At 40.6% G+C, this 26,170-nt stretch overlaps 2 protein-coding genes across 11 annotated transcripts in view; one reads left to right on the top strand and one right to left on the bottom strand.

Moving 5' to 3' along the window:
- The window catches only part of Rtn4 (reticulon 4), a 69,697-nt gene extending 63,629 nt beyond the window's left edge, over window positions 1-6,068 (top strand). For all 6 annotated transcript variants that reach the window (XM_004867277.4, XM_004867278.4, XM_004867279.4 and 3 more), the window contains 6 exons: window positions 115-322; window positions 3,397-3,535; window positions 3,996-4,065; window positions 4,497-4,543; window positions 4,673-4,731; window positions 5,089-6,068. In XM_004867277.4, coding sequence (XP_004867334.2) covers window positions 115-322; window positions 3,397-3,535; window positions 3,996-4,065; window positions 4,497-4,543; window positions 4,673-4,731; window positions 5,089-5,131 — 566 coding nt within the window. In that variant the 3' untranslated portion in view covers window positions 5,132-6,068. The remainder of the gene's footprint in view (window positions 1-114; window positions 323-3,396; window positions 3,536-3,995; window positions 4,066-4,496; window positions 4,544-4,672; window positions 4,732-5,088) is intronic.
- Window positions 6,069-6,179: 111 nt separating this feature from the next.
- Window positions 6,180-26,170, bottom strand: part of Eml6 (EMAP like 6) — a 294,345-nt gene continuing 274,354 nt past the window's right edge. For 4 of the 5 annotated variants that reach the window (XM_087216378.1, XM_087216379.1, XM_087216377.1 and 1 more), the window contains 14 exons: window positions 25,283-25,412; window positions 23,263-23,361; window positions 22,651-22,671; window positions 22,088-22,261; window positions 18,313-18,521; window positions 17,389-17,546; window positions 16,552-16,666; window positions 14,991-15,179; window positions 13,177-13,349; window positions 12,602-12,764; window positions 11,062-11,165; window positions 10,221-10,374; window positions 9,703-9,803; window positions 6,180-8,026 (listed from right to left, as the gene is read on the bottom strand). In XM_087216378.1, coding sequence (XP_087072504.1) covers window positions 8,002-8,026; window positions 9,703-9,803; window positions 10,221-10,374; window positions 11,062-11,165; window positions 12,602-12,764; window positions 13,177-13,349; window positions 14,991-15,179; window positions 16,552-16,666; window positions 17,389-17,546; window positions 18,313-18,521; window positions 22,088-22,261; window positions 22,651-22,671; window positions 23,263-23,361; window positions 25,283-25,412 — 1,815 coding nt within the window. In that variant the 3' untranslated portion in view covers window positions 6,180-8,001. The remainder of the gene's footprint in view (window positions 8,027-9,702; window positions 9,804-10,220; window positions 10,375-11,061; window positions 11,166-12,601; window positions 12,765-13,176; window positions 13,350-14,990; window positions 15,180-16,551; window positions 16,667-17,388; window positions 17,547-18,312; window positions 18,522-22,087; window positions 22,262-22,650; window positions 22,672-23,262; window positions 23,362-25,282; window positions 25,413-26,170) is intronic. The other variant, XM_004867282.3, reaches the window with a different exon arrangement.

Below are 26,170 nucleotides of genomic sequence, written 5' to 3' on the forward strand. Positions count from 1 at the left end.
CTAAATCCCCCCCAGCCCAATAGGCTTATTTTTGTAGGTAGAAAAATCTAAATGTGCCAAATCAGAATGATAAAATAATGTTCTAATTTCAGATTTCTTCTTTTTCAATTTTAGTTGTTGACCTCCTCTACTGGAGAGACATTAAGAAGACTGGAGTAGTGTTTGGTGCCAGCTTATTCTTACTGCTTTCATTGACAGTATTTAGTATTGTGAGTGTAACAGCCTACATTGCCTTGGCCCTGCTCTCTGTCACTATCAGCTTTAGGATATATAAAGGTGTGATCCAAGCTGTCCAGAAATCAGAGGAAGGCCACCCATTCAGGTAAGATGGTTTTAAGTGTTTTATATGTTTGCAGTACATACTGAATACTACATTTATTGTGAGAGTTGATAGGTTTATGTAACACATCTTAATTCTTTTTACTTCCCCTTCCTCTTCCCTCCTTCCATCTCCTTCCAAAATAGCTATCTCCCTGATTCCTATTGTCTTTTATTTTGGTCTTTACGTTATTTATACTTTGGGTTTATGTATTATTCATTAGCTTACCATCTACCTCTTGTTAGCAATGTTGATTTCTTAGAAGTAGATATTGGTTACCTAATTCTGCTACAGTGTGAGGGTTATTTTTTTTTAATGCTTTTTCACATTTGCAGATACAACTATCTGATATGTTATACCTTTTCTTTCCAGTAGTATGCTTCCCCTTTTTATCATCTCTTCTCTATAATTTCTTCTCTCCATTTCCCAAGGCATTAATTTTCTATTAGTTTTGGAGAGCTTTTAGTGTTTCCTTGTCTTGCAAATAATAATATTTTGCCTTTGTTTTTATAAGTATACAGTAGTATTTTATATCTAGTTGCTATTGAGACTGTCCTCAGTTTGAATCTTTTGTCCTCACTTGAAACTCAGCATTTTTGTCCCACTTTTTGGGGGGGGGTATAACTTAAATACTATAAAAGTTAGTGGTTTTAGTGTGTATGTGACCATCACTAATTGCAGACATTTTCATTGCACCAAAAAAAAACCAAAACAAAACAAACCTTAATACTTGCTAGCAATCATTTCCCTACCCAGCCCCTGACAACTAATAACTCATCCTGTCTTTAAATTATTTTTTCCTCTAACTTGTTAATTTCTGTCAGTGATACCACTACTATCATCCTTTCAGGCTTCCAGTTTTGATGTTATCTTTGATTTCATTTCATGTAAAGGTCACTAAATTTTATTTCCTATTTCGTCCTCAGTTTAGAGCAGGAGTCTATAAACTACAGCCATGGCCAAATCCATTCTACAGCTTTGTCTTATGAAGTTTTATTGGAATACCAATAAGCTTATACATTTAGCAGATTTCAGACTAGAATAGAGTTCAGTAGTTGGGACAGAGACAACACATAAGGATGACCAGGCCCAAAGTACAATCTGGCCCTTTACAGGAAAAGTCTGCCTATCCCTGATTCAACTCCATTATTGACCTTACCTCAACTTTTAGAGATGCCACCAGATTAGTTTTCCTAAAATACCTTATATTTTTAGGCCCAGAGGCTCCTCTGTTCATCATAGGATGGATTCCAAATAACTTTGTCTTGTCTCTTATTTATCCCTTCTGGGGTTTTGTGCCCATTTTCATGCTGTCATCATTAACTGCCCACATGTTCCGATATATCATACTTTTTATTTGGCTCTCTTGTTTGATGCAGAGCTTGGCTCTTTCAAGGCTTCTCTAACACTGACCCAAAATTACTTCAGAATTTCTTTCCTGTTGTACTCTGGCTTTGAAATGTTACCTAATTGTTTTGTATGTGAATGTTTCTCTAATTAACAGAGTTGGAACCCTGATTCAGAGAAGTGAAATGCCTTTTGCAAGATTACAGAGCTAGGCAGGTCTCCTGATTCCCACCTGAGTTCAACATAGACAGTACTGTCTGGATCACTCAAATAAGAGTAATCTGGCATTACTGTGGGTAGTAATGTCAACATTGAGGTGGCAGGTATGATGCTTGCCTTCTGGTGTATTTAGGTGAGTAGCTGAGTCAGGGGAGTTTGGATGATTGAGTGAAAAATAAGAGGTTCTCGGTTAAGGTGAAGACTTCATTTGGGAACCAAATACAAGTAATCCCCTGTTCCTTGAATCACATATTTTTCTTGAAAAGTATGAATTGTTCCACATAATTTTGTTAGGGGTTATATATTGAGAGATGGAGTGAGATGAATGAGGTTTTATTTAACAGCACACTGTACTGGAAATCTGAAGACCTACAGCAGATTTAAATCCCAGCTCTTGTTATAATTTTTTAAGATTGTGAAATTACAAAAATACACATGAATCAAGTTTTAATATACTGTATGATGGGTGGATGAGGCAGTCCATTGTACCATTTCTTTTTTTGGATGCTCAGGCATGGTTTGGCAGAACAAGAACTCTAACATTAACAGATTCAATAAAAAGTAAATAATATGAGAAAAGACTAATCTGGCATTGGCTTATAAAGTAGATTAGGCTGGAGATAGATCTGAAACTGGTTTGGATACTTATAAAATAGTTTGTAAGTAATTTAGAATAGTGGCACACAATAAAAACTAGGAGACATATTTGGGGAATATTGAAGAAGTAAAACTATGGACAAGGAGTTGTCTCTAGACTTCTATTCCCAGTGTATGAACCTGGTGTCCACAGTGGTGGGGAAGTGAATAATAAATAATGCAACACTTTCTTGCATTCCTATAGACTCGACAACCACTGACCCCCGCCCCCACAGTTGTCTTCTTAAATTTAACAATTCCAGCCATGTCAGTATAAATTAGCGAATCTAGATGTGTGGTATTACAGTAAATACTGCATTTTACTGGGATGTGCTTTTAGCAGCCATTTTACAATCCAATGTTTAATATTTTGGAGCTAAAATGTAGATTAGGTTGAGAGTATATGATCTATGCATGAATAGGATCTTTGGTAGGAGAACTTGATGAAACAACATAATATTCAATTTTCAAAAAGCCAAACATCATAATAGAACCATTTATTGATTTTTTGTGTACTTTCATGTTAACCACTTTATTCATTGAATCCTCATGGTAATCTTTTATAAATGAGAAAACTAAGGTTTAGAGTGAAGATTAAATAACATTGCAAAGTTACACAACCAAGTAAGTAGCAGAGCTTAAGATTCAGGCTCAGATTACCCTGGGTTCAAAGTATACATTTTTTCTGTGGCAGTCAGATGACAGGGCATATCAGTGAAATGCCCCTTACTTGGGGAATTTTTGTATTATGCTTAATTGGGAAACAGCAGGCTTTTATAGTAGGATATTTTATACTATCTTCTTTTACAGATACATTATTGCTGGTTGACATTTGGGAGCAAATCACTCCAGTGATGCTTATGATTTGTTTCTAGGGCATATTTGGAATCTGAAGTTGCTATTTCTGAGGAATTGGTTCAAAAATACAGTAATTCTGCTCTTGGGCATGTGAACTGCACCATAAAAGAACTCAGGCGTCTCTTCTTAGTTGATGACTTAGTTGATTCTCTGAAGGTAAGTTTATTTTGCTTTTCATTTATGACATTCAAAACTTAATATCTAGAGTTGATATAAAATTGTTTTTCTGTACTCAAGTGGTGAAGATGTAATGAAAACACATTACTACAAATTTAATGTTTTAAAATGCAGTATCCAGTCACATTTAGGATGGAGGAAGGTGCTATTCCTTTTTAAAAAGGAAAATAAATTATAAATTTACTTTTGGAAACCTAAAAGTGGGGAAAAAAATTAAAGGAAATTGAGTATAAGAATAAAGATTATTTAATGCATTTTATACCTGATGGTGGTAATTCTGCTTGATTTCAAGAGGGTAGTAGTATGTGGTTTTTTTAGAGTAGTAGTTTTTTTATAAGGTGTATGTCTCTAGTAGATTAGCATTTAGATATGAATGCTTTTTTTGGGAATGCTTAATAGATTTTACCTAAATATTCTTTATAATGTTATTTTCTTATAGTTTGCAGTGTTGATGTGGGTATTTACCTATGTTGGTGCCTTGTTCAATGGTCTGACACTACTGATTTTGGGTAAGTCTGTAATTGTAGAATAAAGTTTGTGCAGGGGACTTAGAAACGTGTAGAATAGTCTTATATTGTAAGAAAGAGAATGTAAATTTGAGGTTGTGATCTCTTAATAGTTGATACTGAATCTCAGTTATTGAAGTGCTACTTTAATTCCTGAAGACTGCTCCAACTAACAGTGATAAACTAGAAAATGACCCTCCCTCATAGTAGAGTGATAAATCTGATCGAAGATGCCTGTATTTTAAAACAGCTCTGTTGATATGATTTGAAGAAAGGCACGGTTTAACTCATTCCTCTGGAGTGGGTCCTCAGCAGATGTACCCAGGAGATCCCAGTGTATTCATTCATTAGGGATACAGTACTGCTTGTCTTTTGAGTGCTTCCAGTTTGCTTAAACATAAATTTTTAAAAAAGTTTTGTATTTCCATTTTCAGCTCTAATTTCACTCTTCAGTGTTCCTGTTATTTATGAACGGCATCAGGTAATTGAACTGCTGATTTCAGAATATAGTGCTTACTTCAAAACCGTATAAATAAGTCTTTAATTTATTGGCACATAATGCTTAATAAGATTTTTTAGTTTTCTAGTAACTTAATTTGCTTTCTTTCAGGCACAGATAGACCATTATCTGGGACTTGCAAATAAGAATGTTAAAGATGCTATGGCTAAGTAAGTTAATCTACAACTTTTTTCAACCAAGGATGAAGTGTGCTGAATTTTTATACTGCATTATTTTCTATTATAAGCATAATGAGTAACAGAGCTTCATCAAACCATAAAATGTGGCAACAGATTATTTTTCTAACATTTGGATCATCACTGTCTAGTTTTACTGTGTGTATTTAAGGTATTGTTTAAATCTAATTTGTGAGGTAAAGGTGACAAAATTATAGTTTGTAATTTGGCACCTTTAGGGCTTCCTTTCTTGTATTAGCCAAATAATAGTTCTTGAAGGGTGGCATTTTTTTAAGAAGCAAAAACAAAACAGTATTTACATTGACATTCTTGCCTCCTTTTCATTTGTAGAATCCAAGCAAAGATCCCTGGATTGAAGCGCAAAGCTGAATGAAAAAGCCCAAAGCAGTTAACATAGTTCATCTACAAAGGGGATATTCATTTGATTACATGGGGGAGGGTCAGAGAAGAACGAAACCTTAACATCACAGTGCAGTTTCACAAATCTTTATTTTTAGCAGTGCACTGTTTGAGGAAAAATTACCTGTCTTGACTGCCATGTGTTTATCATTTTAAAGTATTGTAAGCTGCTATGTATGGATTTAAATTGTAATCATATGTTTTCCTATATGAGGCACTGGTGAATAAAAAGTGATCTGAGAAAGCTGTATATTAGACTTTGTTGCAGGTAGTCTTGCTGTATTTTGGGAAATTGCAGAGAAGGTAGAGCTGAACAAAATAACCCCTTTCACAGTTTGTGCACTGTGTCTGTGTAGAGTGATGGAGATTTTCTGAAATGAAATGTTTAGACAAGATCATACCACTAAGGCAGGAGTGAAAAGGGTTGCCTTTCTGGTATGTTCTAGGTGTTTTGTGAATTTTACTGTTATATTAATTGCCAATATAAGTAAATATAGATATATATATCTATATATAGTGTTTCACAAAGCTTAGACCTTTACCTTCCAGCTGCCCCACCATGCTTGATATTTCAGTCATTGGTTATACATGTTGTAGTTACAAAGCACCTAAGCTAGAAAAAGAAAATATATTTCTAGGAACATTACCATCTGTTTTCACCATGAAACGATGCCACTTTGAACTCCAGTAAACTTCATTGCACAAACTTATTGTAGTTAATTTTGTCACAGACTCAATCTATGGACTGAATCTTATGCTTCCAAAAATATCGTTTGCAAATATCAAACATTGTTATGCAAGAAATTGTAAACTGAAGACCTATACCATTGTGGTTTAAGCTGTATTGAACTAAATCTGTGGAATGCATTGTGAACTGTAAAAGAGTATCAATAAAGCTTATAGACTTAAAAGTTGTGTGTGATATTTTGCTTTCATGAAGGTATAGCACATTAAAAGTGGACACAGGAAAGGTAGTAACTTGTGCTTTTAGAAAGGTTTTCAAAAAACAAAGATCAAGAACATTTATGTAAACAAATTTATTTGACGCCAAAATTTGTCATTTGATGACTGAGAATAAATTCATGCACCAGTATTTTAACAGAGTACAGAGCAGGATTTATGAGTATACATAAAATTATACCATATAAATGTTTACAAATAAGATTTAAGAAGTGTTCTCGACACACAGACACTATTGCTCTTTTAAATATATGTAGTTGTACATATCACTGATCATTGTTCATCCAAATGGTTATTTCACTGCAAGATCCGGTCAGAAAGAAAGGTCATTAGTACAGTATAGGGAGACATGATTATCACTCAGCATCACCAGTCACGTAGTTACAGAAAACAGAATTAGGACTCCATAGGGACTCTACTGCAGGCCCAACAAAATATTAGTGGATCAATGTAAGGCATTAATAAATTGGCATATAAAAATAGCTTAATGAGTAGTGTAATCTATTCAGAATGCTGAAGCACTTCTGTGGTAAATATTAATCTTTTCATTGAAAATGCTTCAATGCACCTTTTCTCTAACATAGCTAGAACTCAAGTTTCAGAATTTCAGCGCATTGACGAGGATGAGTTGGCATCTGTCCTCAGAGCCATCATTCTCACCAATCTTTTAATGAGTGTTGTCAGCCCCACCCTACAGTCAGTGGTCGACTATATGTAAGACTGAGGGACTTTTGGGCTGGGTTGCTGTAATATTGTCCAAGTCACATACTATTGTGCAGCTTAACTCTGAGGAACTGAAAACTAAATTTTGCTTTATACTTCTGGCTTATTAAATATTCCTTAGATTTAGGAATTTGTTCCATAGGGGTTTTAAGTCTAGACCTATATAGTTCACCTGATAGAAATTAATGAAGTCAAATTAGCCCCACTCTGGGGGTGGTAAACCAAGGTATAGCCTCACTCAGGTCACTTCATTTTAGGATTTAATAAGACAAGTCAACTCATCTATTTGGACATAGTTGACAGTTGTTTTTTTTCTCTTTGATTTTGTAGTTTGTTATTATTTGGATTCTACTTTGTATTTATGCAGGTTTGGCACTAACATAATGAAAATCCATTCTACTCCCTGCCAAACATAAGTTCCTTTGTTGCTCACCTTCCTTAACAACCACAATTTCCCAAGCAGGTAACTAATGTCTACTTAGCCTTGACAAACACAGGACATGAGTGACAGACTATGAATCCGCTAAGGGTCCTGTAGCCCTCCTCAGTTTTGACATTTTAGCACCATATGTAGAAAGGAGATAATTTGTAGGAGGTGAAACAGCAGCCCACTCAACTTTCAAAGGCACTTAATGGATATAAAACTGCAAATGAAATATTAAAAAATTAAGTTTCTCAACTCGTTTGTACATGGCTCATTTGGTTTTGAAAGCTAAATGTTAGAGACAGCTATCAATAGTTACAGTACTTCGGTGCATGTAACAAGCTGTCTTATTTGTAAAAATGAACATTCTTGAAGTATATAGAAACAATAGCAAAACATCTTTTGTAAAAGTTTTGATGCAAATTAAAAGCTACATACTGGTCAGAGTAACAGGCTTTAAATTTTGTCAGTGGGCTACATCATCGGATAAGATTTCTTTGTCAGTGTAGTAAGCATGTCTAGTTTTTAGTCTCAGAAACAGTCTTAACATGCTGGAACTTTACCTTCCTCCAAGAGTCCAGATCATGGGAGCAATCATACAGACTTCACCAATATTTGGAGTATGTGTGTCCCTGCAGCATGGCAGGTATTTCCCAGCAGCTGGTGAGTAGGTGGCCTCAGCACTGCCTTGGCGGTTGCTGGAGTGGCAGCAGCAGCAGTAAGGAGGTTTCAAGTACTTACAGACATCGCCACACAAATACACTATAATGATAGACCAAAGAGTCATTTTTGCATGGCTGTACAAGTGGCCAAAAATCTTAGTAAGAGCTCATAAATTGAGCTCAAGTGATAAATTTTTTATTTTAAAATTAAACCAGGAATCTTACCATACCAGTTTTAAGGTCTATTACTGTTTTGTTTTTTTTAAAGTTTTTGATTTTTGTTTAGTTTGGCTCTTGAGTTTTAGTTTGGCAGCTTGAGTGTCTGCTGAAAGTCAGGGCTTTTGGCAATTTGACTTCACACTCACTATTGAAAAGGTTTTATCAGCACCACTTGAGTCAGCCTCATTGTTTAGCACAGTCGGGATCATGAGATACTCCCATGCCTTCAAAGGCCTCTAGGTCTTGCATCTTCTGAATCTTATGTAGTGTACCAGTCACCTTCTATCTCCCACCCGGGGTGACCAAGTCACTTAGGTCTCTTATTCCTAGCTTATTAACAATTTGGCTGGTGCACTTTGAATGCCGTTTATACTCCACAGTGAACTGTTGTCAGTACTATCTCAAGGGTTTTAAGTGCCAGCAATGGCTGGCACAACAAGCTGGAGAAGCATGCTCGCCAGCAGGAAGCATCCTTAGTGCCAAGTTCCACACAGTGTTTCTGGTTGAATTTTTCTACAGGTTGCTTTAACCACAACCTAACATCACCAAAAATATCAGAGTGGGGGCCGGGGATTTAGCTCAGTGGTTTCACTGCCTGCTGCACAAGTCCAAGGACCTGAGTTCGACCCCCGGTACTGAAAAAAATAGCAGAATGTACCTATTTCTATATTCCTTATCATGGGCTGAACAGAAACCAATATTTGTGCTGCAGTAAAGCCTTTCAATCATATCAAATGTAGGGAGAAAGAATGATCTAAAACTTCCTCCACACTAAGATTTAAGCCCTTGGAGGGAGAGAAGAAAGCTGCCTATTCTAAAATGCTGAAGAGGTTAGTAGCACCTGTGGATCTGGTGGGTAGAGATTCTTCTAAAACAGTGGCTTCCCAGTCATGCCTCATACAGGACAATGTGCTAATTTCACTTTAAGGTCAAAAGCTCCCCCAGTTTGTGGTCTAAATAGCTGCCTGAGGGTCTCCTGGCTACTAACTAGTGCTGAACCTCATTACATTATTTCTTAATCTTACATCATACTGGGCTAGCACCTGCCCTGCTTGTATTATAGGGTAACCATGGCTCAGTATTAGTGATATTTTTAAATTTCTCTTGATTGTAACATCAATTATGCGTCTTAAGGACACTAGTGATCACCTGGGAGTTCTTAAAAAGACATGAATGAATTTCCATTCTAACCTGATTATTCTCAACGATGCCCTTGGGCTGTCAAGAGCACCTACTAAAATCAGCCATCATGAGTCACCCCTTTGCCTCCCCCAACAATGCTCAGAAAGAACAAGCTGTCACATGACAGCTTCTCACTAATCCCAGGACAGCCCTAGTGGGGACATAGGCCAAGATTTAGGTTGAGTATCACCAGAAACTGAATACTTTAGACTTGGAAAGTCCCTGGATTTATTAAGACTCGTAGAATTTCCCCTTTACTATCCCACATCAGCCCCTACCCAGGTCCCTGAAAGAGCCTGACCCAGAGGACCCCTGGAGTAGAGAAGGAGAGAAGACCAGGCCTGAGGAGTCAGAACCTAGCAATCAGGTTAGTACCTGCAGTCATCTCCTCCAGTGCTGACTACATACTTGTCATCATAAGAGAAACGGATATTCGTCACATGAGCCGAGTGTCCAAAGTAACGCTTATGTTTGGCCTATAAGCAAAAACAAATGGAAGTAGCTAAGAGATCTGCATCTCCCAGTAACCACAGAACACCCAGGACTCAGAGCACTTCCAGGGCTCAGATCCCTTCCTCCCAGAAGCTTCTTCACTATGGGGATTCCCATTTGGCCTGGACATCTGTGAGCTATTCTTTTGCAGACTTTCCAGCTTCTCATTCTTGCCCAGTTTGTGGGCATTTTGTCTACTCCCTATCCTCCCTTCTCCCACCTTCCAGCGCTGACCTTCCAGAGGGAGACGAAAAGGTTAGTCATTACCAAGTCTCCACAGGGCTAGGAAAAGATTCCTATGTCTTCCAGAGGGCCATCTAGATGTGGCCACTATTTCCTGCACACGGCAGAAAAGGAGAAAGCCTGGAGGTAGTGCAGGGATCTTACTCAGGAAAACTTACAAATTTTTCTGTGCATGGAAAATCAAAGAGCTTCACCAGCCCAAAATCATCTCCTGTGACAATGTTCAGGCCAGCATGGGTCACACATGCGCAGTTGACATCAGCCTTGTCTGCATTTCTCGGCCAGATTCCAATGACTTCGTCTCCCAGAATGCTGTTCCAACAGGAAGAAGTGTTAGGAAGACATGAGAAAGTTTCCTGTGGCCGGTTATCCCCTCCCACGGTAAGTGGGAGGCAGGTATTTTTACTAATTCTGTATGGTCATATGGCTGTTCTGTCATGGAAGCATCGAAACCTTCCTCCTCTGTAAATTTGTACCAGCTCATACTGACCCCCTCTGCCTGAGTCCTCTAATAAAGAAAAGTTACCAGAAAGAAATGTTACCCCATCTTTGACTCCCTCTTCCCCATAGTCCTCTTGAATATATGTATGGTAAGAAGGGAGGGGGCTCCTTCAGACTCAAGGCTTGGATAGTCTCATCCCTTGATTTGGCCAGGCATTGCTTCTCATCCCGATGAACAGCAATCCTAGCCTTCCCATTCCCTTCCCCTGATGACTGGGGGTTTCACTGTACACTTGGGATGGTCAAAAGCTGGAAGATGGTCTCCCTTCAAACTTGTTGAATGGGGTTGGGAATTTATAGAAGTGATTATATTAAAGGAGGGACTTTACATTTAAAAAGCCCAGATCAAATCAAGCCTCCCACCCTCACTCCCACAAGAAAAACAAAACAAAACAAAAAAAGCTCTATTTCTGTGCTTCTTCAGGTCCTAGCCATCACAGAGCCTGGGACAGTAGATTCCCTGTTCCTTCTTCCTCAAGATATGTTTTCTTCAGTCACCTTGTCCAGGAAGCCCAGGTGATCTTCTCAATGACCATGGCTTCGGTTACCTGCTTCCCCAGGGGGACCTCATGCACTTGGCGCTTATAGGCTCCTGTTGACACCTGCAAGTAGAAAGGGAGCTGATGTATCAACTTTCTTTTTTAGTCCAAAAGACTCCCTTTTTGGTGTGCTATTTTCTAGAGCATAGTCCTTGCCTATGTATCCCTGTGATTTTTCTCCAAACTGAAGCTCAGCTCCAAGCTGCAAAGTCTAGGGCCAGCCCACAGCAAAATTCATAGAGCAGGGTGTTTTCCCATCCATTTTCTCACTGTTTTCCAAAGTCCTAAGCCAGTACTTCTCCAAGTGTGGTTCCTGACCATCATCTGGAAACCTGTTAGGAATCTAAATTCTTGGCCCAATTTCAGATCCACTGCATCAGACACTTTGAGGGTGGGACCTAAAAATTGGTTTTAATAGACTCCAGGTGATCTAGATACACTGTGGAGAACCAAGAACTTGGGGTAGAGAGGTAAGGCAAGTTTTCTCATGGACAGCAGCTGATTTCAGAAGAGTCTAGTGACTCATTTTCCTGTAAGTCTTCTAGAGCAACCATGACTTTTTCCAGTCAGGAACATTTGCCAGCAAATGGCCATTGCCTACATTTTTAGCTTCCAATAGTGCCTCTGCCCAAGCCACCCTGGCTTTCCTTCTGTTTTTGGAATAAGCCGAGATCTTTTCCACCTCAAACTTTTCATGCAGATGGCTGCAACAGTATTCCTGCCCCTCTTTGTTAGCTAACGCCTACACATCTTACAGTCCTCAGCTTAAATATCAGTTGCTCAGTGAGGAAACAAATCTATATTCAGCACCTTGTTAAATACTCCCCAGCATCCTGTACTTTGCCTTCTCCATGCAATCACACTTTGTAGTCACATGTATATTTTGTAATTGTTTAACGCTTCTCCGTGATAAAGCAAGCTCCAAGAAGAACCAAGCCCATATTGTCCATCCAAAAGCTTAGCATAGTGCTGGTTCAGTAATTATTTGATGAATAAAGGAATGCATCCTTTCTCCACTCACAGTGAGTATCCAACTCTAAGCTCACAAATGAACAATTTTTTGAGTGCTAGAGAAATCTGTTTTATTTTTAGTTGTCAGGCCATCTCCATGCCCCCTCACAGGTTGGTTCCCCCGAGTCCCAATGATGGGCTCTTTATCCAAGTCCACTGTCTGAAGTCCAGGTTCCAAGTTTGGAGGGACCACTTTGGCTGGCAAAATTTGAAAATGAAATGAGTAAGAGACACATAGCCTAGTGCAGCCTGACAACTAGAAATTAGAAAGCTTTGAAGGGAAGCTAAAGATAATTAGGCCATGTGTTTCCTTTTTTCTTTTTTAACTAAAGAATAACTCTACATTTTAAAATTTCTATTTTCTTAAGTTCTCTAACCCCATTTCTCCATTTATAAAATAAGCAGACCATAAGAAATAAGCATTCAAGTAATACAAGACATTATTATTATTACAGATTGCCCCTGACATAAATGAACCTGAAGCATACCTGAATGTATCTGCTATCTGCAGAAAAATCCATCTGAATGACAAAGCTGGGGATATCTTTGCAGTAGCCAATGCGGTTCAGACTTGTGCCCTGAGTGAGGTCATAGAAGTCAACTGTGTGCTCAGAAGAACCAACAGCTAATAATCGGTTGTCTGGACTGATTCTAGAAAAAGCAATCCAAGAACATGGTCCATGAGGAGGCAATTTGGGGCTGGTCAGGCATGAAGGCTGCTCTGTGACAGGCCTCCTAGACCCAAAGACAGTGAGATCCACACATACTATCTACGTGTGTGACTTACACATAGTTAGCTTCTCTCTTCATTCTATGGAATAAAACAGTTTCTCCATATCAAATCCCACAGAATGAAATGGCTAGATGCAGCCTTCTGTAAGATGACATCTTACAGGTAGTTTTATTACACTCTTAGGGAAATTAGCAAATAATTAAACATGTGAGGGGTATCCTTTCACAGCTGATTTGTGAAACTGACCCAAGTTCTTTATTCCATCCATGGCCCATTTGGAATGGGACCCACCTGTCTCCTCCCTGCTCAGACCACCTACTTATTACGTACCTGATATCTTGGATGGCAGATTTTCGGTCTCGTTTTTTTCCCCAGATTTTCAAGCTGTTCACCAACAAGATGACAAACTCTCCATTCTTCATGCCAATAGCCACCATCTCCCCATCAGGGCTGTAGGCTGCACACCTGGCTGCATGGCCCAGGTTCACCTTGTTTAACAGCTTCTACATTGACACAAAGAAAGTCACCTAAGCCCAGGCCTCCTCAGCTGATCCCAGTGAAGACCAGCTCCTGGCAGAGTAGTTAGGCTGTCCTTGTTGCCATGGTAGACAGCATACTTCATGGTTCTCACGTTAAAAGTGGGCAGTATTTTCTGATTAAAGAAACTGGGGGCTGCATGTTTCAGTTCTGGGTTTGACAAACTCTCTGTAAATGGGGTTAGGTATTATAAATTGCAGGTCATTCACTTGTACAAATAGGCTAAAGCCAGATTTGGCCCTTGAACCACTGCCAACTTCTTGCTTATGGGAAAGAATTTAAGCTTCAGCATCTGCTAGCTCAAATTCTGAATTCTGGCTCTGTCACTTACTAGTTGGGGGTGTTCAGGTCAGTTACTTCCTAGTTTTCCCATTTGTAACATTAACAACAGTGTCATGAAGTAGTGGTATATACTGGAGTAGTACAATGGACCCTCAAGTTACAACTAACGTGACATGCCATGAACAACCTGGGTTATGACTGGAATTTTACTTTTAACTTATGAACAAAGTCTTGAGTTACCACTCTAATGCCGGCAGCATGTGCTTCCAGATGGTCTTAGATAGATTTAACCCTTCAAGAGTTCTGGAAGGAACATTACAATATCCTGCCCTGTGCAGGGTTAACTGAGAAATCCTGGGCCAGTGTCTCTCTAAGACACTGAGATCTGGCTGTGTACAGGAGAGAGACTTTGAAGGCTGTGTAGAGGCGCCTGAGCCTTCAATTGACCAACTTGAGTTAAAACCAGCACTTGTAAAGAAATTGAGTTCATAAGTAAAGGGTCCTCTGTAGCTAGATCTTTTTTTTTTTTTTTTGGTACCGGGGATCTAACTCGGGACCTTGTGCTTGTGAGGCAGGCGGCGGCACCACTGAGCTAAATCCCCAGCCCTGGGGTCCTCTGTAGTAGGTATTTGATTAAATGATAGCTATTAATTAAAAATTTAACAACTAACTTAGTATAGCAACCACATTATGCTTTTGCATGTCTATTCTTTGACTCTTCCACTAAAAATATGACTAAAACATTTACTAGCCATTTTGAAACAAAATCAAGTATTTTAATTATTAAAACCTTACTTGTTTTGGACTAGATGAGGATTGAGGCTTGGTAACACTTTTTTTCCTCTAGAATATTTCTTACTATTTTACTTTTTTTTTTTTTTGGTACTGGGTATCGAACTCGGGACCTTGCACTTGCGAGGCAGGCGGTGGCACCACTGAGCTAAATCCCTGGCCCACTATTTTACATTTTTACCCCAGGTGAACTTTAAAATTGTTTCACCAAGCAATAAGGGAAACCTTGGGATTTTTCTGGAAATACATTAACATATTTGGGAACATTTGACAATAAATCATAATTAATTTTTTAGGTTTTGTAGATTCAATGAGATCATTTCTGTACTATAAAACTTTATAGATGAGTATACAGCTAAAAGCTAGACTGAGTGTGAGGAGACTTCTTTTACTAGGCTTTCTAATTTAATTGCTGACTTGTGGCTGACCTTTCCCAGGTCACAGCTTTAGCTTGACAGAAGTCCACTCCTCACTGCTCCCAAGGCTGCAAGACCACTTGGGAGCCTCTGAGCCAGGCAGAGTGGGCCCCTTACCTTGTCAGCCAGGTCCCAGATCCGGGCTGTGCCATCATTGCCGGCAGAGATGAAGATGTCCTTGCAGGGGTGTGTGGCCAGGCCCCAAATCTCCCCCTCCATGTGTCCATCAATCAGGATGTTGGAAGCAGCATTTTTTTCACCAACTTCAATTATCTCTCCATCTTTGGTTCCTACTAAAATTTTTCCCTGTGGTAACCAAAATACTATTAGAAAAAAGACAACTGTATGATTTTACTCATATGAGATACCTATAACAGTCAAATTCATAGAGACAGAAAGTAGAATGATGGTTACCAGGGACTGGAGGGAGGAGATAAGGGTTAGTGTTTAATGCGGACAGAGTTTCAGTAGATAAAATAAAGTTTTGTGGATGGAGGGTACAACAATGTGAATATACTTAACGTCACCAAACTCTATGCTTAATAATGCTTAACATGAGTATCATATTATGGATATTTTGCCACAATAAAGAAAACACTATTAAAGAAACTTGGGAAAGTGGTTTTGCTGCTTGGTATTAAAGTAGGAAGAGCTGAGAGGGGATTGGTAACTAAACCATCTATCTGTAATAATTTCCACCTTCCTGCTCTGCCTTTTCTCCATTAACTACCTTGGGTGGGAGCTGGAACAGCCTCTGCTAGAATATCCCAGGGACTGCAAGCTCACTACAGAGTACAGCAGTCCATTTCTGGTCTTGGACAGCATAAGCACTAAGTTCTTCCTCTCACAAAACAAAGGTCTACTTCCTAACAACTTCCAGGTTCTGGGCCTACTTCCACTTCCATTTCCCATGATTAGCTTTTCAGATGACTGTCACTTAACTATTTAGAAACAATATCCCTAATTTCAGTGTACATGGACTCCAAAGGCAAATTTGCCTTTCTATATGGAGAACATCTAGAAAGCAAATTCTTAGGCTGATACCAATTCAAAAATATAAACACATGATATTAAATAGAGGTTAAGAGATTTGTTTACAAGTGCACTGAATCTCCTGGGGTAATTTAAAAAGGAGAAGAAGAGAAAAATACACAGGTCGAGGCTACACCCCTGTGTTTCTGATCTGAGAGCTCAGTTGTTTTTAACACTCAGCCAAAATATGAGTTGAAAACCAGTGGACTTGAGCCAGTTTGCTTCCCTTACTCTTTCCCTACTGATTATTTAATAACCTCTCAGTTTATAAGAATATTATCTATAATAATAGCTAACATCTCCTGGATGACCACATAGTATCAGGAATAACAAAGGGCACTGTCATGTATGATGCATGCAACCCTCACAGCACAGGAGCTCCAGTTGCTGGATGCAGAAAGGTGAAGGTGAAGAAGCACACCCAGGGCCACACAGCCAGCTCTCCCTGGAGAGTCATAGCTTACCCAAGTCTGTCTGACTCTGCTAAGCCACTTCCACTACAGTGTAATTCACGCCTTAGACACTTGTTTTAAGGCTTGCACCAACTAGCATAGGAAAAGTGGCTGTCTGGAAAGGCTCTCTGGGACCCGTTCCCCCTCCCTTGGCCAGGTCTGTGGGGAGCTCAAGGAGGGCTAGCTGTCCTCACTTTGCCTCGGCACACAGAGCGCACACACTCCACCAGCTGTCCTGTCTCCAACTGAAAGGCCCGGCAGCGCTTCATCTCCTGGTCCCACAGTTTTACAGCACCTCCTTCTTTGGTCCTAAAAAAACATAAACCACCCAGCTATTATCCTTGCCCAAAGACTTCTCATGACCCTCCCCACCCCTCTCCCCCAATCATCAAGGTGGTGGCCACCCTCCAGTATGGATGGACCTTCCAGTACGGCCCCTTCTTAGGTCCTCCTGATGAGCAATCACAACTCCTTGACCTTGCAGATTTCCTCAAGTGTCTTCAAATGCTACTATCTTTGGAGGAAAAAAGTGTAATCTGAAAAGTCAGACTACGCTTTCATTAGACCTCCGAGAATGTTTCTCTCATCTTCATGCTTCATTGCTGTATCTTTCCTGCTGTTCCACTGGAACTTCTGTCACCCCCCACTTCCCCCCAGCAGAGTTCAACCAAGCCCTTGAATATGCTACACAAGGGATCTACCACTGAGCTACAGCCATCTCTATTTTTTGAGACAGGGCCTTGCTAAGTTTCCCAGGCTGGTTAAGAGGACTGATCTTGCAATTCTTCTTTCTCAGCCTCTTGAGTAGCTGGGATGACTGGCATGTGTCACCTCTCAGGTGTTTAAGACTACCAGCAACCACTTTTCTACTTCTCTCTTTTAAAGTTTTGGACACATGGCAGACTCACCTCCCTAACATAAAAAAGATAGGAAAATGACAGTCTGCATTTTCTCCACCTTACAGATGCTTTTGTCACTTTCTCCCAAGACAGTAACGAGGGAGGAGTTGTCCAAAAGGTGCTTCCACTTACGGTCGTTCTTTGCCTCCAGTCACGATGAGTCCATCCCGAAGGGTGGTATACATTGTAAACACAGGGCCTGTGTGAGCCTTGGCTACCAACCGGATGAGAAAGTGGTCCTTCCAGACGTAGACGTCTCCATTGATGGCACCCGTGAAAGTGAGGTTATTCTGCAATCAAAGAAACACCTTCCATATGACGAACACACTGAAGAGGGTCCCTTCCCAGCTACCTACTCCTTTGTTAAGAGGACAGGATGTGCATAAACAATTTGATCTTCTACATTGATCAAAGCAGTAGAATTTGCAGAAAAGCCACAGAAAGCATAAGACAATCACCTAGCTTTGAACTTTCTCTCTTTAGTTGGTTTGGGCATTTTACTTCCTCACAGAGTGTGGCTCTGCACAAATAGAAGCATGCCCCAGGTGACACTGGGCAAGGGGCAAGCTGCAGTCTGAAAGAAAACTTCCTGTGGCTCATGTAGAAGGTGGATAAATCCACACCTAAAGGACCAAGAAATGAATGTTCTGAACTGTACTTAAGGGAGTTGCACTGGCTGAGGGACCCCATGGCCTACTTAGGGGGGTAACTGGGTGATGTGTAGAGCAGAAGGTTGGGAAGAAATTGTTCCCAGCATTCTTGGTAGTTACCTAAACCCAGGTCTGCGGGCTTGCATATCAGGGTCTGCCCTGGAATCACTTGCCAGGGTTGGGGGAGGGCTGGGTTCCTCTCTCTGGCTACCATTTTAACCCAAAAAAATGGGGGAAAATACACTCAACTCACCCATCTGTGCTAAGGGACTATTAATTGCCAAGACGCCAATAGAAGAGATAATGTGAAAATAGTTTTATTTTGAGCTTCTTGGCCAAACTCCCACCCCCTTGCCCATTACCAGGGTTCAGAGTACCCTCTGGGGAAGCATCTGCTGGAACTCACAGCACCGAAGGCCACGGACAGCATCGTCTGCATCTTGGCAGCCTCCATGGATCCGATGACCCCTTTCTTGTAAAGCAGGGCGCTGCCTGCCAGAGTCCAGAACTTCATGTGTTTGACCCCAACGGATACAAACTGCGTGTCAGAATCAGGGCGAAATTCCACCACAAATATGCGCTCCAGGTGACCCCCTCGACTGGCAACTTTGGCACCTGTGTGGGGGCACAGTCCAGTGAGGCTGGCCCTCCCTCGTTGTGTGGGCCAGGCTGAGGTGGCTGGGCCCAGGCTAGGTCTCCATCCCAGGGGGCTCAGGCACGTCTCAGCATGCCTTCTTCTTCAACAGCACCCTCTCCCCTTGGATGCTATCCCCAAAGAGTGGGGAGACAGTGTCTGGGAAGTATCCAGAGCAGCAGAAGCTTCTAACAGAACCCCACCCACCCACACAGGTGTCTGTGAAAGAGCGGAAGAGGATGGCCCATGAGATGCGGAACTTCCACATAAGGAGAACAGCAGAATGACTTAAGGGTGTCCACATCTCCCTCCTCCAACATCGGTACAGAATTCATTTCCCTCCCAGGATGTCACTGGCGACTCAGATTCTTTTCAATATCCTTTATTTTCTTATTCTCTCCAATATTCTCTGTGCTTCTTTTCTTTAAAAAATTTTCTGCATCTCTTTTCATTTTAGGTTTAAAATATCTACCTTTCCTCTCTTTGATCCATTTTTCTTTTTATTATGTCCCAAGTTCCACTTAAACTTAGTCTTAAATCTCAAGTCCACCATTTACTTATTCAATATCTTTGGACAAATTATTTCACTTCTCTGTGCCTCAGTTCCTTCCTCTGCAAACTGGGCATAATAATAGTTCCTTTTTATGGGGTGTTATCAGGATCAAAAGAATTGACACAAGTGAAGCTCTTGGTGCAGGGCTTGTACAGTGAGTGTTCTGTGCCAGTAATTACTATTATCGCAGCTTTGGCTCCTCTTGTTCTCTAGCCTACATTTGAAAACTCTCTTTTTTTTAATGTCATTATTTTTAACACCTAAAATTTTAAACTTCTATTTTTCTTTCAAGTTTCTTTTAACTTATTCTCAATATTCTAGCTCCAATTTCCTTCTCTTGCTTCCCCTCTTTTTATTATTTATGCAAATCGTTTTCATTTTACATTTAAAAAAATTGTTATAATGGTTCCCTACTAGAGTGGTGCTGGTGAGTTTTTAACAAAGCTCGGCCTGCAGTTTCCCCTCAGATGATCCCCAAAGGAACCCTATCCAGAGGAAGCTGGGGTGACCTACTTGGTCACTTCTCCTAGCTGTATGTCTCATCCTGCATCTGGAACCTTGATTTACTGTAATGATATCTCACCACCTACAGCAGGGATGGTGAACCTTTTAGAGCTTCCAGTGATAACAAACAGCCTGCTGCAGCACACGTACTATAGGTTCTCTACCATTTACCTAGAGCTTAAGGTTTGAAAACCCATGGTCTCCAAGGATACCATAAACAAAGTTAAAAGACAGACAGACTGGGAGAAAGCATTTGCAACTCTTATAAGGATTAATATCAAATAATATCAAAGCATTAATATCAATAATTTAAAAAGAACAAATCATAAGCAAAACAACCTCCCATGACCCATAGAAGAAGGATTTTAGGTGAATTACAAAAGAAGGGATGCAAGTGGCTAATGAAGAGATGGAAAGAGGATCAATATCACTAGTCATAAGGGAAATGCAAAATAACAATTGGATGCATATTTTTGTTAAGTCATTGTTTTTCCCTTGCTTTAATCGCATGGATACTTCCAATTATGGAGACTCCTGTCCTCTTTTTGCATTTGCTTCTAGTCTGCTCAGAAAAAATTATATAGACATACGTAGAATATAACAATGCACATTTTATGTAACAAGTTCATTTAAAATTTTATTTTATAACTTATACACACATGCACACACACACACATACACACGTGCGCACGCATGCATTTCTCAAAATGATCCTTTAACAAATAAGGAATATATTAACATGCTCTGTGAGGATAACAAAAAAGTACATAAACCTCCTCAAACAAATATTATTTATCTATAAGCAGGATTTTAAGTAAAGGAAAGGCTACACTAAAGAAGGGAGAAGAGAGGTCATGTTCAGTCAACTGAGAGGAGGTGGTGGCTTGTGGTGACCTGCTAGATGTTATCATGTGCTCAGAAGCCTTCTGTACAGACTGGTTCCAACAATAACATAGGAGAACATTACCAAAGAGCAGGCTTCTCTTTTCCCTGGGAACTTGTTTAAAGGCCTGGCTCCTCCAATTCTACCCTGAAAGATCAGAAGGGGCCTGGGTGAGCAAGAGTCTGTGCCAAGGCAGGGCCAGAGCAGGTGCTGTCTGGAGGGAGTGAGAAGCAGGAACCTGAACTTAAGAAGACAAGGCTGTGTGTGGGGCTGTGCTTAACTTTCATCCCAGGACCTGGAACTAGAGTCAGCACTGGAGAAGAAAGGCACTGAAAAGCCAGTTGCAGCTTTACTAAGGAAGGGCTTTATAGTAAGAGTTTTCCAACAGTGAGGGGGTTCCTTGTGAAGTGACAAGGGCCACATCATTGGGAGTATTTAGGCAGAGGAAAGAACAAAGCCCACCGGGAAGAATTTCTCCATTGGATCAATCCTAACTGGCCTCAAGACATTTCTAGTCTTTCTAGCTCTAGGATGCACTGAGTCCATAAATTAACTTGTTAGATTTTTGACCTGAGCTGAGTCCAGCTAATCAGCAGTTCACATGACATTACCAGGAGCAGAATCAGAATCCCAGAGAGACAGATTATGGGGCTACTTGGGGAAAATATATTGATGAAAAAAAAATGAGACAGTGCAGTTTTCTAGAAATACTATGGATCTAGCTCCCTCCAGATGGAATATAATACATCTCATCCATAATACAATAAACCACCCACCTCTTTCTCCAATGGGGGCTCAGGAAGGTTTGGTACTTTCCTCCTAATATCCCTATCTCTTTGCAGCCCCTTCCCAGCCCCTCCATGGGAAGATGAAGTAATAATGAAACTCTAGAGCCCTGCATTGGAGAAGTGCCACCTCTCCGTTTGCCTGCTCAGCATGTCCCAGATACCACTGTAGACAGACCTCATTAATGGCCACACTAATTGGATCTGCTTTTGCCAAAGCAGTACCATCTTTAATTGTATGACTACCATAAATTTAGTAGAAGCTGGTGTGTGTGTGTGTGTGTGTGTGTGTGTGTGTGTGTGTGGTATGTGTGTGTATGTGGTGTTGGGGGAGAATAATAAAGAAATACATTAAATATAAACTTCAATTATAAGATGAATCCCCATTTCAAAAAGTTAAAATATAAAAATATTTTAAAAATTAAAATTTGCTCCTGAGATCATAGTGTTATTAGTCATCCCAGTTTCTACAATGCAGCGACAAAGGTGGTAAGGCTGGAGCAGCACCCAGGGGCCAACAGAAAGAAGACTTTGGGTAGGAAAGTAGTGAAGACAGAAATGGGGGGATGCTGCCTCTGCTGGAGGAGGAGGAAAGCTGCCAGCATCAACACCTTCCCAAAGTACTTAGAGACCCTTTGTAAGCATCTCAGAACTCCCTGGCCAGCCTCTGCCTTGGGGTAGTGGTGGTGGGCATTTCGCAGCGGCATATAAGGAGCAGCTTCTCTTCTGGTAGACTTTGGAGTGAGGGAGATCTGGCTTCCAGTTTAATCCATGCCACCCGAAGGCCCCCTGAAGGGAAGAGAACAGCCCAGCATGATTTACCTTCCTGCCATCGCCAGACAGTGATGGTATGCTCAGGGTCCACGCCCACGGATACCAGGAGCTTTCCGGTGGCACTGAAGTTGATATAATTCACCCCCTTGGAATGGAAGCTCCGAAGCATGGAGAGGGTGTGTTTGGTCATGGCATCCCATATGTGGATCGAAGGTGTTGTTCCTGGGTGTGGGAGAGTACAACAGTGAACAGTGGAACACAGCAATGGTTGCTTTCAAGTTAACATCTTCCTTAGACAAGTTGCAGGGGCATTACAGTTACTGGGCATAAGGGGCTTATAGTCTGACCTGATCAGAGAAAGACAGTGGAAAACTTGTTTTGAACACAAGTCTATTGAAGGCAGAGCCCTATGGACATTTATGTCCAACATACATACACACACACACACACACACACACACAAACACACACTTATGGAGGATTTTATACAAAGCAAACTGGTGAGGTCAATGGTTTGTATCTGCAACTCAACCAGATACAATCAGCAAACATGATACATTGACATGATTTTGCTGTGCAGATTTAAACTACTCACAGATGGAACAGCCTTACCTGGGGTTTCCGTGATATCACCTGCATTGGGTGGGCAATGGCAATGAAGAAGCGTCAAGGGAAAACAACAGCTAAATTAAGTCATGTTTCTAATAGTAAAGCATTCAACACCAGCATCAGAAAGTTCCAAATTAAATTTAAAAATGGACATGGGTTCAATGAAAACAAGCAGGAAAATATTTGTGTAAAAGCTACCCTTGAAATGACAAAATAAAAACAAAACATATGAACAAACATTTTTCACAAATGTGAATCAGTTCACATTTGTTACTGGCAGTTTCCTAGGATCCAGAAGAGCCAGGCACACATACTGTGATCTACTCTTGCCAAGCACTATCTTCAGTCTTGGGCCTCTCTAGGGTCTTAAAAATTATCCTCACAATTTCACAGGGATGAAGACCAACCATTTATGGATTATCAGGTTCTTGTCTGCCTTTATGGTTTCTCAGAATCACCAATCACTGGATGTGTCAACTTACATGACATAGATACATTTAAAGTTCAAAAAATCAATAGCAACATCAATAAGAATGGATGAATGTTGGCAAACACCTCGTGTTCCAATAATGCTAAAAAGTATCATCCCTGCTTAACTGCTGCAAGTCGTCCTACCTATCTGGCTGGTGGCCACCACATTTCTGTATTTGGGGTGCTGGTTCACTGTGAGGCAAAGGATGTCATCTGTGTGTTCCAGGTAGAAGCTCTGGCTGCCTAGGAGAGAGATCACAGGAAGGTGAACAGAAACTAAACACCTTCCAGGGTAACCTCAAAGCTGATGTGGACACTTTGGAGATTCCTTATCAAAGCAAGAGCTTAAAGCTCCCAGATTCTCACTTTCAGAATCAGCACTGGGGAGACTGGAGATCTTTTTAAAAAATTCACATATTCTCTCATAGGTCCAGGAGAAGACCTGTTCTTTATCACCAAATACACTCAAATTCTACCTCAATCTTTCTCACTGACGTATGTGGGTCTGGAGAACAATACAAATACAAAGGCTTCTAGAGTCCAAAATGATAAAGTTCAAGGTTTCCTCCTCCCCAGCGCACAGGATTGATGGCTTCTCATTGTCTACTTCTGCTCAAGGCAGGGGACAGGCTCCAGAGGTAATGTTCTACTGAGCAAAATGGCACTTATTCATCATAAAGGGAAGTCTGTGTTATGGGTTAGATCTAAACTGTCCCCCAAAAGTCTTACATTCAGAGGCAAGGATTTTGGAAGTTTCCTGGATAATGGGGGTGCTATCCTCATCAGTAGGTTAATTTAACTGATGAGTTCATAGCTGCACGCGCTGTTATGAGATGAACCCATCACTGGAATGTGACCTGGAAAAGTATTTTCTTGTCTCCAGCTGCTGCTGTGCCTGCCGCTCCTGCTGCTGCTCACCCTTCTTCTTTTCTTCCCTCCTTTTTGACCACAATGATGTGAGAAGAGTTCCTACACCAGGCCTTTCCACCATGCTTTTTTTGCCATAGAGCCTGTCAACCATGAACTGAACTCACTGAAACTGTAAGCCAAAATAAACCTCTTCTTTAAGTTTCAGGTGTTAGGGATTTTGTCCCAGTGACAGGAAAGTGACTAATACAACATGGAGTGAGAAATACCTAGGGAACCCTTTTAATCACTTCTATTCTCCAAGTATCAATCCACTTGGGTACCTGGATGGCACAGGTCATGGCTTTATCCCCAAAGCTCTAATTCAACATATGCCAAGCAAAGTGGAAAAAAGGGTAAGAAATATTTTATCATCTATTGTAGCAAATGAGTTTGCTGATTTCCAAAGTGACCATTGTAAGACCACTCAAATGCCAAGAACAGAGAGGTGATGATATGCAAGATGGTGTTGATATACAAGGAAATAGCACATTGTTACTACAATACTATGTGGCTAGAAAACTGAGAAATGTATTGAAGATTTCAAAGTCTTCTTCCCCAATAGAGACATAAATCAATATATACTTGATGATTTCACTGTCAAATCTATGCATGACAGCTGCACAGAACTGAAAAGGAATATAAAAATTGAAAAAAGGTTTTGAAATATGAATCAATAAGACAAAATGTTATCATACTTAAATCTGGTGGCAAAGATATGGATGTCTGTTAGCTTTTGGATATTTCTGTCTGAAATATTTCTGTTTAACAATTTTTTAATTGGAGCTGTCATGCTGTTAAAGAACACATTGGGGTATTTCTGTTTATTGTTTATTATTATTCTCATTGTAAATATGACTCAAGAGTCAAAACAAACAAAACTTCAAAGGTCTGAGCTGCTAAAAAAAAGTGGTCACTATTTTAAACTAATGAGAAAAATTTGCCCTCCACTTTGCTCTTGGTTTTAGTCTCTGAGGAGTTTCTTTGTTCCCACATCTTACTCTCAATGCTGAAGGATCTCATGTTAGTATGGATAGCTCCCCTCTAGGGCTTAACATCAGGATGAGCTCAGGCCAGAATGGAAGAGGGCACTGAGTCCTAGAACTGACTCTGACTGTTTCCAGGACTAAACAATACTAGCCTGGAAATGAGAGGAATGGCTCTAAAGGGAAGGAGAATGATTAAGCTTTGGGGCATCTAAAGAGTGGGAAAACATACGGCAGGGTGTTTGGAAGGCAGCTCTTCCCCCACCAGCTACCTGTGGAGAGGTTCTGAACAATGCCAGCCGCTGCTGTGTGGAAGATGATGTCGGCACCGTCATTAAGGTAATGCAGGTTGTTGCGGCAGTCGAATCCTCTATAGCCAAACACGTGGTCCAGAGCCAGCTCCTATGCTCACACACAGATTAAAGCTACCCTCAGAGGAAGTAAGAGCAGAAGGACAAACCCATGCTACACGAACAGCCACAGATGTCATGGAAAGGGTGAGGTTGGGGAGGCCACCATTCACTGAAATGTTTTGTTTTTTGACTCGCTGAGATTAAAACACAATCCTTTCTTCAGTTCTCTGAAATGTTAGAGGTATCAGGCTATCACACAGAAGTATAGCGACTTTTAAGCCAGATTTATTTCCTGGTTCTTTTAGGTAAGCCAAGCTCTATAGATTTGATGCCCTATAAAGGTTACATAGAGGTTTTATGCCTGTGCCTTGGCAGGCACTCTTGAGGTGAGCTCAATGGCAGCTCAGAGATTTGCTCTGGTCAACTCCCATCAAGGGGGCTGAGACTGGCAGAGCAGAATACTGGGCAAATGCCACTTTCGCTCTGTTGGCTGGTACTTGTCCTACAAAGTTTCTGCACATTTGCATTTTTCCCCCAGCAACGAGATACTATGCTGGGTTCAGTCTTTCTCTTCTTCCTGTCTTGTCATCTATGACAGAGCAGCAGCTGATTCAGATCAGTTCTTAATTCTGTTTAACACAGATGTACCAGGCAGCTCTCCTATGCCTGGCACTCTTCTTGTTGGTGGGCATAAGGTCAACAGGATGTGGGTCCCTCTTTTCTCGTTTCCCTGATTCTGGCCTTTCCTCTCTTCAAAGCTTGCCAATTGGAAACATCAGATTAATTCTCTTAAATACCATGACACCT

The sequence above is a fragment of the Heterocephalus glaber genome, unplaced genomic scaffold, assembly GCF_053883595.1.
Source record: "Heterocephalus glaber isolate CG9 unplaced genomic scaffold, H.glaber_assembly_v1.0 deba00001457, whole genome shotgun sequence".
Classification (NCBI taxonomy): domain Eukaryota; kingdom Metazoa; phylum Chordata; class Mammalia; order Rodentia; family Bathyergidae; genus Heterocephalus; species Heterocephalus glaber.